Source organism: Barbus barbus, assembly GCF_936440315.1.
Source record: "Barbus barbus genome assembly, chromosome: 17".
NCBI classification, from domain to species: domain Eukaryota; kingdom Metazoa; phylum Chordata; class Actinopteri; order Cypriniformes; family Cyprinidae; genus Barbus; species Barbus barbus.
The window spans coordinates 12463574-12478877 of NC_136745.1; the positions used below are offsets into that span (position 1 = coordinate 12463574).

Genomic DNA, 15304 nt, shown 5'->3' on the forward strand with positions numbered 1-15304 from the left:
CAGGTGTGCAATCACAGGTGGACAGCGACATGGAGGGACACCAGCTACAGCAGGTGAGCGAGTTTATTTACAGTTAATATTTATAAACAGCACACTCGTTTTGCCAAAACTTTGCGCAGTAAGAATTTTACGCACCATGAGTTTATTCGTGTCATCACACTTTGGCGTTTGAGAGCACTTCAGCTCATCGATATGAGATGGAAAGCGTTACATCACCTCTCTAATTTGATTTCTGGCAGGTTTTGAACCCGCAGAGACTGAAGGCACTACAGGAATGGATGCAGAAAAGCTCAATCACTTTAACACAGGTCAATGGGCAGAGGAAATATGGTGGTCCTCCTCCGGGTGTGTACTCTTGAATGTAACCGAGATCAGCCTTTTGCAATTAAAACACAACCTGTGGCACTTTATTTCTCATAGCATGAGACTGGAGCATGGTGTGGATGAAGACAGAGCTGTAGCACATGGCCTCTTATTTTCCTTCATAACTTTAAGCAGAGCAGAAACAAGCCGTTTACTTTTCCTTTTAGAGGTTTTAGGAATAAATCTCCATCATCTTGGGTTTAGAACGGCTTGTCATGTAGAACTGATACGAAAGTTTGAACCATGCCTCTTTTGTGCTTGGTCTTTACCTCCATTAAAACATGGACACCTGGAGCTCAATTAGGCTGCAAGTCCTCATTGCTGCTCAATTATTGCTGATTGGATGTTTTTAATTATTGCTTGATTGAAATGATTAGTTCAAGATCCTTTTAAAGCAAAATTTGTAGATGAGTGAACTTAAATTCCAAAGTGTTGATCACTTTAGATGTAAAAAACCTGTTTAAATCAGACACCAACACTATTTTCTGCTTAAGTAATATCTGTTTTATTTGTTATACTTAACTTTAGGAATATTATCCCTAATGAGTTATAGGTAACAAATCATGAGTGTGTAGATAGTACTTCCTTAGTAGTTTGTACTCAATGAGTACATCTAATTTTCAGCTTTGATCTGAGTCTGGTCAGGGGCCTGTACCATGAAGCCGGATTAGCTGGCTAGCCAGGTAAGTTTCAGTTTAGTTTGCACCAATCCTGGGTTTTAGATACCATGAAAGTGGCTTGGCTTTTAGCTGCGTTCATTGCCATAGTAACTTACACTCCACGGCTAACCTGCTCTGGGGCAGGTTATGTTCTGAGTTAGAGATTGCAAACTGAAATTGGACCAATCAGATGTGAGCAAAGTGACACATGTATGACACAAAAAAAGTCACTCCCCCAGTTTCTCTTTCTACAAATTAAAGGTCACTATGAAGTACCGTAAAAAAGATACAACGAAATTGTCTGGCTTCACTGATAATTACAATTTACGTATGATTTATATAATTATTATAAGATTTGTATTATTATTACTCCATTACACACAAGCACCTTTAGTTGAACAATTATTATAAAGCATTCATTTTAAATAAATATTAATATATACAGATCATATGTAATATAAATAAGTGGTAGAATCAATAGATAATGCTTTAAAATGTGACCTTACATGTTTGAGTCTCTATCACTATATATGATAAACTATATAAACTAACTTCACAAGTTTAACTTGTGACTGCACTTATAGAGCAAGATAATTTCCTTTATTTGTCCTCTTTCATGGACAAGTACTTCAGTGGAAATGCGTTTAAATTCCTCATATTCTTTAATCTCTTAACCTTTAACAAAATAGTTCTGAATCTCGCTGGCTCTCGCGAGAAGTGAATCACACTTGCTCTGTGTTGTGATTGGCTGTTCGCCGCTGATGTCACACATTCATGTGCACACGCTCCATTAACTCAGGATTAAGCCTGAGTTGACAGAGAAAGTTGATGATCAGCTTCATGGTACCGACAAAGCCAGATTGGAGTGGTTTGGATTTGTCAACTCAAAACTTATCCTATAACTCTGAATTTGTTCATCTACCATCATGGTACAGGCCCCTGGGCTTATGTGATGTTTTCATCAGTTTTTCAGAGTATAGTTATACTTTTAAAGGATCATATTGTGAGGATTTTTATTTGCCTTGATCTTTATATTTTCAAGAGTTTAATGTACTATGAAATCTCTCAAACTATATATGCTTTATAAAGTCAGATCTTGACAGTCTGAGCATTTCAGTGTCTATGATGGTCATAATTTATTATGAGATGTTTCTGTCACACTTTGACTGCTAGTCGACACAAAATCACGAAGCTTTGAAGTTACAGCTAAAAAGGTTTTTTATATAGTTTTTTTTTATAATTATTAAAAGCACTTTAAAAAAAAGTGTATTTTGGCAAAAGTGTATATAATTAATATATAAATTGGAATTTATCTATATGATGACTTCATGTCTAAGTGTGTGTTTATGAATGTGTCCATGTATGTCTCTCTCATACCATTCTCAAATTAGTTTCAACATTAATCATGAAATATTTTTGAAATGTAAACCCAGTCACTTTTGTTTTTGAGGAAACACAAATTATCACTCCTTTTTTTACTTTCTTCTCTTACTCCAGGCTGGCAAGGTCCTGTTCCCGGCCCTGGCTGTGAGGTTTTCATCAGCCAGATCCCACGTGACATCTACGAGGACCGCCTGATCCCTCTTTTCCAGAGCGTTGGCACTATTTACGAGTTTCGTCTCATGATGAACTTCAGCGGGCAGAACCGAGGCTTCGCCTACGCAAAGTACGGCGACCCCGTCACCGCCTCCACCGCCGTCATGACCCTGCATCACTACCGTCTGCCGGATGGGGGCTGCTTGACTGTGCACAAGAGCACGGAGAAGCGGCAGCTACGTCTGGGGGATCTTCCGACTAGCATAAATCAGGTGAAGTTGCTGACGGTGCTGCGAATGGTGTCTGACGGTGTGGAGGATGTCATGCTGAAGATGGCCGGGCCCAAAGGGAGAGAGGTTGTGGCTCTAGTGAACTACTCCTCCCACTACGCCGCATCTATGGCCAAGAAAGTGCTTATGCAAGGTATGCCGGGACATGGAAATATTTGGATTACTAACTGAATGGCTATTATTTTAAAAGAAAGTGTTATGCAGTATGTTGCATGTGTAGTATGGGAATTTGTAGTACAGTATATTGTGTATATACTGTGTAGTATGCATTAAGCAGTACATAAAGGTTTATTTTATTAATCTACTCGTGTGTGTGGATTTTTAATTAATACTTTCACTCAGCAAAGATGCATTAGATTGTGACAAATAATGTCTTTTAAAAATGCTGTTCTCTCAAACTTTCTATTTATCAAAGAATCCTTTACAAAAATCCTTTATCATGTTTTCCACCAAAATATGAAGCAGCTTAACTGTTTTTAACATTGATAATTATAAGAAATGTTTCTTGAGCAGCAAATTAACATACTACAATAATTTAAATCAGCATATTATAATGAATTCTGAAGGATCTCATGACACTGAAGACTGGAGTAATGATGCTGAAAATTCATCACATGAATAAATTAATTTTACAATTTATTCAAATAGAAAATTTTAATTTGACGTTGTAGTGATGTTTCATAATCTTTTAAAATTCTTACCTCTCCCAAAATTTTGAACCGCAGCATATATGGTATGAAATGCATAAATATACATTTGGAAGCAGTTTGAAAAAAAAATCCTCAAATGATTGTGTAATATATTTGTTTTATTTGAAGATAGGATGATGATGATGATGTCGTAATTTTGTTTGTAATTCAAATTGTTTTTTTTTTTTATCAATTTTAGGCCAGAAAATGAGGTGGGAAAAATATGAGGATTGGTGCTTTTTAACATTATGCTGTCGTCTTGTATATATAATTATTATTTTATTTTTTTCTGTATGTCAACACGCATATATAAATACTGGAGTAAGAGGAAAATATTGTAACATTCAACAAATAATGTTGAAATATTTCTCTTAATTTTTTTTTTTTTCTTTTCTTATGTCTTCTCAGCTTTTAAGAAGCATTACGGCATTTCCATTACCGTGAAATGGACGTCCTTCTCCAAGTCAAAGCATGTATCTGAGACCGGACAAGAAGTTGGCACCTTTACCCCACCTGGTCTGAATCCCCTCCCCAAACCCTCCATCAGCCCTCCCAACCTGCACCCTCAGCCCTCCCTTCATGCTGTCCCGGCCCACCCCCCTCTCCAGTCCTTCTTCAGGGCTGTGGGGGGTCTGGCCGGCCCTCCGAGAGATGAGATGAAGCCACAAGGCCCCGTGAACTGCGACGCCGTGTCTCTGCTGCAGTGGATGTGCGAGGTCTACAGACTCGGCACGCCGCAGTATGAAGTCCGTTACCATCACGCCAGCTCCGACGGCTTCCTCCGCTTCAGCTATGAAGTCCTGATCCCATGCTTTGTTATTCCCCTGTATGGGGTTATCCAGATCCTTCCAGGCCCCAGCGTTCAGGCCACGAAGGAGGAGGTTTATCGAGCCGTCGCCGAGCTGGTAATCCAAACCATCTGTAAGGTCTCAAGCTTGCGACCTTTCTAAATTTTGAGCTGTTAATGTAATGCAACGTTATCAGTTTTACGTTCAGTATTATGGTTTGAAGGCATGTACTGTTTCAGATGAATGAGTGGAAATTAATAATTAAACAAGTATTTAGTTTAATGTTAAAGGGGAGGAAAAAAGCCAATCTGGGCAGTGGATTTCTTTTGATTTTACAAGCTCTTGAATTCAGCGGTATGAAAGAGGTTTGAAGTATTTTTATGTTCTTGTTGGTATAATGTTTTATGGTATTTTAATGTAATATTAATCATTTGTTATTTTCGTCAGCCTCATCACATTTGGATGATTGCATGTTTTCACAACTACTTATTTTGAGTGTTTTTCACCGTATTTGATTTTTCACGATTTGTTTTGAGTGTTTGTCACATTGGTTGACTGCATGGTGTGCTCTTGTTTCCTTGTTTGATGGGTTGTGCTGACTATAAATGACTTTTGTACAATAAATAAGTTGTTCGATAAATGATTCTTGTGTAGGCTATTGCTCAAGTCCCTGATAATGACTTGGATGTATTGCTATTGTTCATACTTGTGGTAACAAGTCAAAACTTTCACACAGAAAATGGCTACAGATATGAATGATGCCTCGAATCACATGGGTTAAGAGACGTCTTTCAAAAATGTTGTGACTTTATATTAATGACTTGAATCCATATTAAATGTAAAATTGTAAAACAATATTTGGTAAAATAGCATTTTAATTTAAAGCTGTAAAATCACAACTTGCATAATTACTACTGAAAAAGTAGAAAATTGTATTTAAAAGCTGTGAAACTACAATAATGTATAAGAAATATTACTACTTTAAATATTTTAAAATATATTTTTAATATATATATTTTTTTTTACAATTATTAAATTAAATTTGCAATCCTAATATTTATGGCTGTCTTAAAGACAAAGTTACATAGAATGTAGGTCTAGAGACAAAAGTAGCATCTTGCATGTGGCATTAAAACAAAAATAACAACCAAAATATCTTAGTTACTCATGTATTGATATATCTGACATAATCCAAGCACATTTTAAAAGAGCAGGCAATGAATTTGTTCTCTCCTTAATGTCAGTGTTTGATAACTGGCGTTTGGTAAATGGGTCCACTGTCGTCCTCCGTCTGTATGGTGACATTTTTTAAGACTACAAGGTCCTTTTTTTGATCTCATCCACCAGATCCACTCTGGGCACATCAACCTACAGGAAACCAGACAACATATTAGTGATTTTTAAAAATTCTTAATTTTTTTTTTGATCGGACTACCAAAAATTGAGGTTTAGAAATGTAAACTAATTATTTTCAAGAAGATGAATAAACATGCAATATTGTGTGACAAATGTAGCCTGTTCGAAACGTTTAGTTTGAAAATGCATAAAATTGTTTTATAATCAGTCAAAATGTTGTTAAAAGGCATGTCAAAGAGTGAACAATCTGCAAGACTATCAAACGCACTTCTTCTCGGCTGGCCACGTTGCGCAGTTTGACGACTCCGTCTTTGAGTTCTTGTTCTCCTAAAATGGCCACCAGTGGAATCCCAGTTTCCTCACAGTGCTGCAATTGGCTCAACAGCTTCGGGTTTTTCTTATATAAAACTTCAGCCTGTAGCACAATACAACTCCAAATTCATTTTGATTATCTTGAAATGACATTCACAGGTGTTAAGGCAAAAAAAAAATCTTTTGACTGAAAATATTTCCTCGGGCCAAATCCCATTCCACAGCCATACGCGTCACACACCCAGTTTAAGAGCCGTGTTCTTCTTCTTGTAATTAGGAGCGCTTGTCCTCCTAATTTAAAACATTTGGGAGCACCTTCTAATCAATGATAAAACATTCTGATAAAAAATTTTTGCCTTAATACGAGGTGACATTTGACTCAAAGTGATTTACAGGGGCATTTTCTTTTTACCTTTGTAAATGCATTTTTCTCTGTTTCCTCTAGGACAAGAGTAGGCAACGTCAGTCCTGGAGTGCCAATGTCCTGCAGAGTTTAGCTCCAACCCTGAAAAAACCTCACCACATTAGGGTTGAAGCTAAACTCTACAGGACAGTGGCACTCCAGGACCGACGTTGCCTACCCCTGCTCTAGGATTTTATCCAGCTGTGGTGGCAGGACTATTTCCCATGGACCACGCCCCCTCCCCACCCAAGAATCACCTGCACTCAGAATTGAATTTATTTTACCTAGCAAAGACAAGTAAATAATACAATAAGAACAAATAAATGAATGACAATCAATAGCACAATAACAAGATACAAATTAAATTATCAGTACTTAAATGTTTTCAGTTAGGTCTAACTATAATCTATTCAACTGTAAAATAACAATGGATTGTCTTCACTGTGTTATGAAAGACAGCAGCAGGTTTATTTAGGCTGCTGTCTCTTTAAGACCTCATGCACGGATCTAATATGTTACACATGGCTCTATGCTTTAATTACACTATTTGAGAAATTAAGCATATTTACGGCCTTAAAATTATGAAAAGTGAATTTAAGACATTAAGGACAGGTGGGAACCCTGCAAATGACAGAAATCCGTCGTAGCGACGGAGAACTTTAATCCCTGCATTCAAGCATACACAAACCTTGATTCCGGCCTTCCAAAGCTCGCTGGTCAGTTTGAGTCGCTCTTCTAGAAGGTTCTTCTGCGCTGAGGCCACCAGCACTTGAGTTTCAGTGGTGCGCACCTTCTCTGAAGATGTCTGGAGGAGATGAGAACATTCCACATTTCTATTTAAACCATTCTAAAAATGAACTTGGTGAAATAAAAATAATTATATAACTAAAATATTTAAAAATAAACCATTAATCTTCACAGATTATAAATACCTTTTATAATAAAAACCAGAGGCACCATTTTAAAAATTAACTCATAAGGAAATCAATTTTAAAAAGCATTTAGTAATTAAAACGATTTTTACCATAATGATAAACCATTAATATTATTTTAAAAGTTTTTAAATTTAAGATTTCAAATAACTTTTATCATAAAAACAGTGGCACCGTTCTACAAATTGTACTCAATAATGTGAACAAAAATTTGAATAGTATTAAATAAATATGAAAAATAAACCATTAAACTTCCCAAATGTGTAAAAAGCATTAAATAAATATTTAAAGTGAACTCTTAATATTCCCAGTTATAAATTTGAAATATCTTATTATTATTAAATAATTCATTAAAAACAATACATGCAAATAAATAAATGTAAATAACATTAATACTCCCAGTTTTAAATTTAAATACCATTCATATTAAAATACAGTGGCTCCATTCTAAAATTGTATTTAATAAAAAAAAAATTGAACGTAAATTTTAAATAGCATTAAATAATTAAAATAAATATTAAAAATAAACCATTGATCTTTCTAAATGTTTAAAAAGCATTAAATATTTAAAGCTAAACATTAATATTCCCAGTTTTTTTGTTGCAAATACCATTTCAACCGCTTTTTTATATTATACAACCTCTTTCTCTCACTCACCTCGGCCTTCTGCTCCATGATGGAAAAAATCCTCTCAATCCCAATGCTGACACCAACACAGGGCACTTTCCTGCCCTTGGGGTCAAACATGCCCACCAGACCATCGTATCGCCCTCCACCGGCCACGCTGCCAACGCTCAAGCCAGCCTCATCCGCCCCGTTCTGCTCTGCGGGAGTGGACTGGAAGAGAATGGCTTCATAAATCACACCAGTGTAGTAATCCAATCCTCGAGCCAGACTCAAATCAAACACCACCTAGAGAGAGAGAGAGATTTAAAAGTTAATGAGGGCAAACAAAAAGAACAAGATCACAGATGCAGACAGTGAATGGGTGTGAATAAAGAAATAATGAACATGAAATTATAACTGCATTTACTGAAATGAAACACCCATCTAATAAATTTTATAGGGTGTGTATTTCTTATCTAACGGATCATAAAATGTAAGGAAGATGCATGTGGAGCATACAAAAAAAATAATCAGGTGTGACGTGATATAGCATCTTTTTCAAGTTAATTTTGAGGTTGTTGTTTTTTTGTTGTTCTAACTAGCTGTAAATATAAGAAAGATAAATGCAATTATTTTGATGGATAAATATATAATTACAAAAGACTGCAGAGTAAAAGCATTTTCTCTACACACCTTTTGATCAGTATTAAGCACAATAGAAAATAACTGAAGTTTCTTTCGAAGCGTTCTTGACCTCTGAACTCACCTTATCGGTGACCTGAAAGAGCTCCAGGTAGCCGAAGAGCAGCTTCATATCCGTGAGCCCAGCGCAAGCCTGTTTGTTCTGGGACAGTTTGGGGTCCTGAAGCAGCCGCTCGGCCAGATCCTGTCCACCTGGAGGTTAAAGGTCAGCAGATGTAGGAAAATTCAAGAGGGAACATATCTGGTCAGGTAAAAACCGACTGCAAGCGACTTTGGAATGTGTGTGTGATGAATGTTTACTCACCCTGCATGCTAACATACTCCCCAATCCGATCGGCCACATCCTCTGAAAGACCTTTCTCATTCACCATCTCCTTTTTTACATCCTCCCAGGCCATCTACAAACAAAACAAGCACTTCAGACCTTAAACTAGGGCTGGGTTCAATCATATCACAAATAATTTGTTGCGTGCTTACTACTCAATAATTCCAATAAGCTTTGTGCTTTGCTACTTTAGACATTGAAGTCTCAGCTTTCAAATTCTGCTAATTTTATCACAAACTTCTAACAATAAATACTGCTTTGACACTATTTAATGTGCCGTGACAGATCACTGTAGCACATCAGTTTGTGGAAGCACAGCTTGTAAACAATGTCAACGTTAACAACGTCACCAACCAACTTATTTTGTCAGCTAGACAAAGCAACTCCAGAGAAAAACATTTTGATAAATATAGGCACTGTATTACTTTTTAATTTTATTTAAACTGTAAGTGATGACAGATACAGGTATATTCAAACTGAAAAATTATGACAGCCACCGTTTAATATTTCAGCAACAAACAGGAATAGAAATTATGTAATTGAAAAGTTTATATAAAACTGCATTGTTTGTATACAGCTGTTTTTGAGAGTTGATTGAATATGACTGTTGTTAATTTTAACCTTCAATATTATAGTAATGTACCAACTGGCAGGGTTCCCTGTATAATTTACAGCTTTAATTTTGAGACTGAAGAATAACTGAAATGCACTGCACCTGTTATGCATTTAAATTCATGGAAAATTAATTGAATCGCAATCGAATCAAATCAAAGACTTGATTGATTCTTAAAATCTGTGTCAATACCAAGCCCTACCTTAAATGGATTCTATTATCATTCTATTCTATTATTAACATTTATTACGACTTAAAAAAAATGCTAATATTCTCTTGTAACAGAAAGCATTTCTCCAGTCACCTAATGTTAATGCTCAAGTTTGATCTCTCACCTTGTCCAGTTTGTCCACTGTGGAGCAGATAGTGCGGAACTTCTCATCAGGAACGCCGCACACGGCAAACATTCCATCTAGAATGCGTCGGTCATTCACCTGAAACACCACAACAGTGAATATCCCATCTCAAACTGATAAATACACAACAAGAGGTTCTACAAAGACTAATGACCATAGCTGCTTCTGAAAGCATAGGCTGCTGACATGTTGCCTCACTGACTCTGCAGGCACAATTTAGGACGGGCTTCTGAGGCAGCATAGTAGTTTAACGATCTACAATAAAATAGAGAGAGCTTCGGATTATAACGAAGCCCATATTTAATTACTACAATACTAATTTCTCACTAGAAATTATATTAAAAGTGTACAAAGTTGGTTACACAGTGCAACTTTTAGACGCCATCTTTATTATTTAAAGATCAACTGTCACCAAATGGAACGCACCGGATAGTGGGATATCATAGGCAGCAAAGGATACATCTATGCTGCCTTCAAAAATCAATCAGATGAAAGCATCTCAGCAAACAGGATGTGAAAAGGTCATTGGATTATGACGTGCCTTGTTGCCTTGCGGAAGCAGCATTTTTCAACTTTCAGACCCAGCTCATAATACTGCGAATTTCTCATGTCGACCAGCAACCAACCTTGATACGAAAATCTCCAAGATCTAATTCGTTCAGGATCTCGTAGACAATTTTCAGACACTCGGCATCAGGGATCATGGCATCGTACTGACCTGCAATATCGAAATCCTGCAGCCACAAAGAGCAAGAATTATTTACATTCATATTAATAATAATAATTCTATTACAACTACTACTACAAGTAGTAATAATAATAACAGCTAATAATATTGAAGGATGCTTTAGAGCGAGGTACTCACACACTGGTAGAACTCCCTGTATCTGCCCCGGGTCATGGCCGGGTTGTCTCTGCGGTACACTTTTGCAATGTGGTAGCGCTTAATGTTGGTGATTTTATTCATCGCGAGATAGCGAGCAAATGGGACCTGAGGAGAAAAAAGTCAAGGAGCCAAATGCTGACAGCACTGTTGAGTCTTCAAAAAAAATGTTATGCAGTTATGGTGAGATTGTATGGAAGCCCGTTTCCGCCACGGAATAAAAAAGATAAAAAAGGTTATTGTGACTTCTCACAATTCTGAGTTTTTTTCTCAGAATTGCGTGATATAAATCGCAATTGCGACTTAAAAAGTCATAATTTTGAGATATAAACTCGCAATTCTGACTTTTTTTCCTAGCAATTCTGAGAACATAGTCCCCCCCCCCCCCCCCCCCCCTCAAAACTGGACTTTAACGCGCAAGTTCGAGTTTATATCTCACAATTCTGTGAAAAAAAGTCTGAATTGCAAGTTTATATCTCGCAATTCTGACTTTATAACTCTCAGTTGCGATGTCTTGTTTGAATTGTGAGATAAAAAGTCACAATAACCTTTTTTATTTTTTATTCAGTGGCAGAAACAGGCTTCCATAGATTGTACACATACATGTGTCAAAAATAGCTTTTACAGCAAAAAAAAAAAATCACTCAGATTTCAGAAACACTGAGAATATGCAACGACTTGTTTGTCTGATGATGCTTTTTCTGGCTATCACTTGATAATTTCTGTCCCGAGTCCCTTGGAGAAAAATGGTAATTTCAGTCTAAATCAAACAAGCTAACAGATGCAAATCAATCTGACTTTCCCCACCAGCTATGTGTCTGCAAAAAGATTCAATATTAGATCAATAAACGCATGTCTGATGGATACAGTGAGGTCGTATCTCAAAGACAGAAGTTCTCCTCCCTGATCCTTCAGATCGTAGATGAGTTTGGAGTCTTCGCCATACTTCCCCGTCAATGTTTCCTACAGAAACACATATAAACAGGGTCATTATGGTGAATGAATGCAATTATGTGATTGAATGCGTAACTGCTAAAGAGACCTTCAGCTCAAAGACGGGGGTATCGATGGTTTCAGCACCATGGCGTTTAAAGCAGCTGATGATGATATTGAAAACCTTTTCTCTGATAGCCATTTGCTTGGGGTTATAGTCCCTGGTCCCCTACAGAGAAGAAATGAAAGATATAGCTCACTGCAAAATGGCTCACTTCAAACAAACCCGTGTGTCTAAAATGTCAGTTGTTTATATACCTTGGCGGTCTTGAGAACAAACACATGTTTTCCCTCGTCTCCTCCCAGCTGAGCTTTGAGCTGCAACAGTTTGGCCACTTCTTCATCAATCTGAAAAACAAAGTTTTTACCTTCAGAAAAATGAAAATGCAGAAATTGCTCCTGGGTGAATAATGAAACTTGCCAAGAAAATATCTAGGCCATTTTTATTAGCCTAAAATTTAAAAAGAACCCCATTTTGTAAATTTATTTTCCCCTTGTGTTTTTTTTTTTTTTTTTTTTTCCTGAAAATGTAATATTTTTACCCCAATTCTCTTTCTTGTAATGCAAAATATCTCAATACATCATGGTGGTATTTGTTGTTTTAAATTACATTTAAATGCTTATTTTAATTTTTTTATTTCTGTCTGCATGAAGTCTGCATTATGGGGGGTGAAAAAAAAAGATTTCAAATGACCTGTTATTTTCTCAGCCTTACGATTTAAAATAACGGTCTTATCAAATGTTGTGTTGAAAAAATCAGCACACCCTCCTGAAAATTACTAAAAACGTAAAAAAAAAAAAAAAAAAAAGTGTATAGGTTTAAGGCTATTTTTGATCAACAGGTAAGTATATTGAACCAAAACCTTTAAAGACAAGTAATTTCCTGACAATTAAAAGTGTTTAATAGCCCACTGAATCATACTCAATGCTGGCAGCAGTGGAACCACTTGGGAGAGAACTGCCAGTTGACCTATTTCTTAGCATAAAAGAGGACAATGTTACAAGAGGAATACCTAATTATTGTTTTAAGTGTGAAAATATAGCAGAAGTAGCACCGACATTCAAAAACAATGGACTTGTGACAAGGCTCCTGAAATAATCAGGTCTTCACTTTAAGTTTTCATTTAGTGATGACTGATGAGTGAATATTTGCTAGAAAAAGAGCAGGAGAAATAACATGCAAGTGTCTCTGAGCCGGCAAAAGCTATGAAAAAAGTGGCACTTTATCTCACAGAGTATGATCAGTCTGCAGAAGTGACATGCATGGTTGTCACCACTAGAATTACCTACTGTAGCCAAAGCAAAATAAACTCATTTAACTTCTTCCAAGGCCCATATTTACAAAACAGAGACTTCTGGGAATCCATACTCTGGTCTCAAGAGACCAAGTCAATCATTTAGGATCCAAATGCATCCAAAATGTTCTGGTGTTGCTAGAGGAGGAGTACAGTGAGAAGTGCTTGGTACCCACAGTGACGTTCAGTGGTAGTAAAGCTCTTATATAGGGATGTATGAGTGCTGAAGGTGTGAGAGACTTGTGCTTTATCAACGCTGTCATGAATTCACACACTACTGTGTGATGAAATACAAAAACTTGAAACAGAAGATGCTACCCTCCACTCATTCCCTGCATTACTGGGCATTTTTTCAGCATGACAATGAAGATATTCATTCTCCCAAGGTGAAAATCCTTCAGTGGACATGTATTTCACTCGATCTTAACGCTCTGGAGCAGCTGTGGGGGATTCAGTAGAGACGAGCTGAGCAAAACTCCCCATTAAAGACCAGACCATTCAAGGAGGTCGTCCTCCAGGAGTTAATAAACAGGACAGATGCAAAAATTTATCATGAACTTGTACACTCAGTGCCAAGAAGGGTCAGAGCAGTACACTTAAAGTTCTGGAGGACATCCTAAGTACTAGAATATTATACATTTGCTGAATTAAATCTAGGGTGTACTCATTTCTGTAGTCCTTCATTTAAACAATTTACTTATCTTACAGACAATACTGGCATTTATTTTGTTGTTTTTATTAAGTATATGTTTAATACATTTCAATTTTACAATCTTTCCATGAATTATATTAGTGATCATTAAGAAAATACATATTTTATATTTATTCAGAGGGGGTGTACTCATTTATGCTGTGCACTGTATGTCTGCACTGTTACTTTTGAGCAATTTAATGCATCTTTTTTTTTTTTATTATTACTAACCCCAAATTGTACTGTATAAATAGTAAGAAATTACATATATATTTTCCTTGATTTTGAAGTTAAATTTGACCTGCTATTTTCTTACCCTTTTAGTACATTTATTTTTGTTCTTCAATAAGTTTAGTATTGTTTTGGATGGGGAAACAGGACGCAAGCAGACGACAGGCAGCATGTAAAGTCATAAGATGAGCAGTGACTGGACTGTGACTGAAATAAAAAGGTACCTGTGATAAAGTCATTCCAGAGGAGAAGCGCAGAGATGGCAGGTTCACAGCAGACCGACGGCCCATGAGTCCAGCACACAGCCGCATGGAGACCAGCCCCAGAGCGTTCATTATGCACAGTCCAAACACACACCACAATCACAATACCATAGAGTCCAAAAGCAGGTGAACCATCCGATCCCACAAACAGCGAGGATAATCCAGGTGTGCAGCGATGGTGATGGTAGCCGCACCAACAAGCAGGAAGAACAGGAGAAAAGTGGTGAACAACCCTGTCACTAGGGGCCCATTAGAGAGGCATCACAGCAATGAGGAAGCAAAACATGAGAGGAGGCCATCAAAATCAACCAGCACCCCCAAACTGAGCTAGAAACATGCCACACCTCTTAGATCTTATATTATAGCACTCCATGAAATATAAATACCCCATATATGACTTAACTTGCCTCTCTTTTACATACACTTGTCATATGTTATAGATGTGTACTAGACATACTGAAGTACAATAATGAGTCTCATTTACAATCACTGATCACGTGATTTATCACTGGACACTCAATAGCGTCCCATCTACAGCAGTCACTATAACTATAATATCATTACAGATATATTCATCCATCTATATACACTAATGATGTCCACCAGGACTGATAGATTGCATCAGCTGGCTAACAGTTAGCATCATGCCGCACGTCTAATGCATTCATTAAATATTGAATAATGATAATGGAATAAATTAAAAACAATCAATCAGATCATAACCTGTCATGCAGCCTAGACGTAAACAGTTGTGATCTCCCGTTTTCTTACATGAAAGATACCGCAGGCAGCCATTGATCTTTGAAACGCTTCAGATCTCATACTAACCTGTTCCTTACTCGCTTTCTCTGATTTCAGTTTCCTGACGACTTCTCCTTGTGTTTTAATCGTCTCCTGTAGCTGTGCTTTATCAGCCATGGTGCTTCAGACGGAACTGCACTGCGCATGCGCAGATGAACGCTAGGGGCGCTAAGAAAACATGGGGACGATGAAACGTTTAAAAAAAAAAAAAAAAAAT

General features: G+C 36.9%; 2 protein-coding genes across 3 annotated transcripts; one reads left to right on the top strand and one right to left on the bottom strand.

Annotated features, from left to right (window-relative positions):
- On the top strand, positions 1–4981 carry LOC306883354 (dead end protein 1-like). Its single transcript, XM_079438544.1, has 4 exons — positions 1–53; positions 240–345; positions 2520–2981; positions 3946–4981. The coding sequence occupies exons 1-4, from the start codon at positions 30–32 to the stop codon at positions 4485–4487; spliced, it is 1134 nt and encodes a 377-aa protein (XP_079294670.1). The 5' UTR covers positions 1–29; the 3' UTR covers positions 4488–4981.
- A 368-nt stretch (positions 4982–5349) lies between these two features.
- On the bottom strand, positions 5350–15248 carry LOC306883307 (histidine--tRNA ligase-like). 2 transcript variants are annotated; one of them, XM_079438475.1, is made up of 14 exons: positions 15115–15237; positions 14248–14525; positions 12065–12154; positions 11856–11975; positions 11681–11776; positions 10796–10921; positions 10557–10664; positions 9910–10008; positions 8941–9034; positions 8701–8828; positions 7986–8240; positions 7085–7201; positions 5950–6096; positions 5350–5693 (listed from the first exon to the last, which is right to left on the bottom strand). In XM_079438475.1, the coding sequence occupies exons 2-14, from the start codon at positions 14356–14358 to the stop codon at positions 5640–5642; spliced, it is 1545 nt and encodes a 514-aa protein (XP_079294601.1). In that variant the 5' UTR covers positions 14359–14525; positions 15115–15237; the 3' UTR covers positions 5350–5639. The 2 variants fall into 2 exon arrangements, with proteins under 2 accessions (XP_079294601.1, XP_079294602.1); XM_079438476.1 differs by lacking the exon at positions 14248–14525 and having other exon boundaries at positions 15115–15248.
- Between the last annotated feature and the right edge of the window lie 56 nt (positions 15249–15304).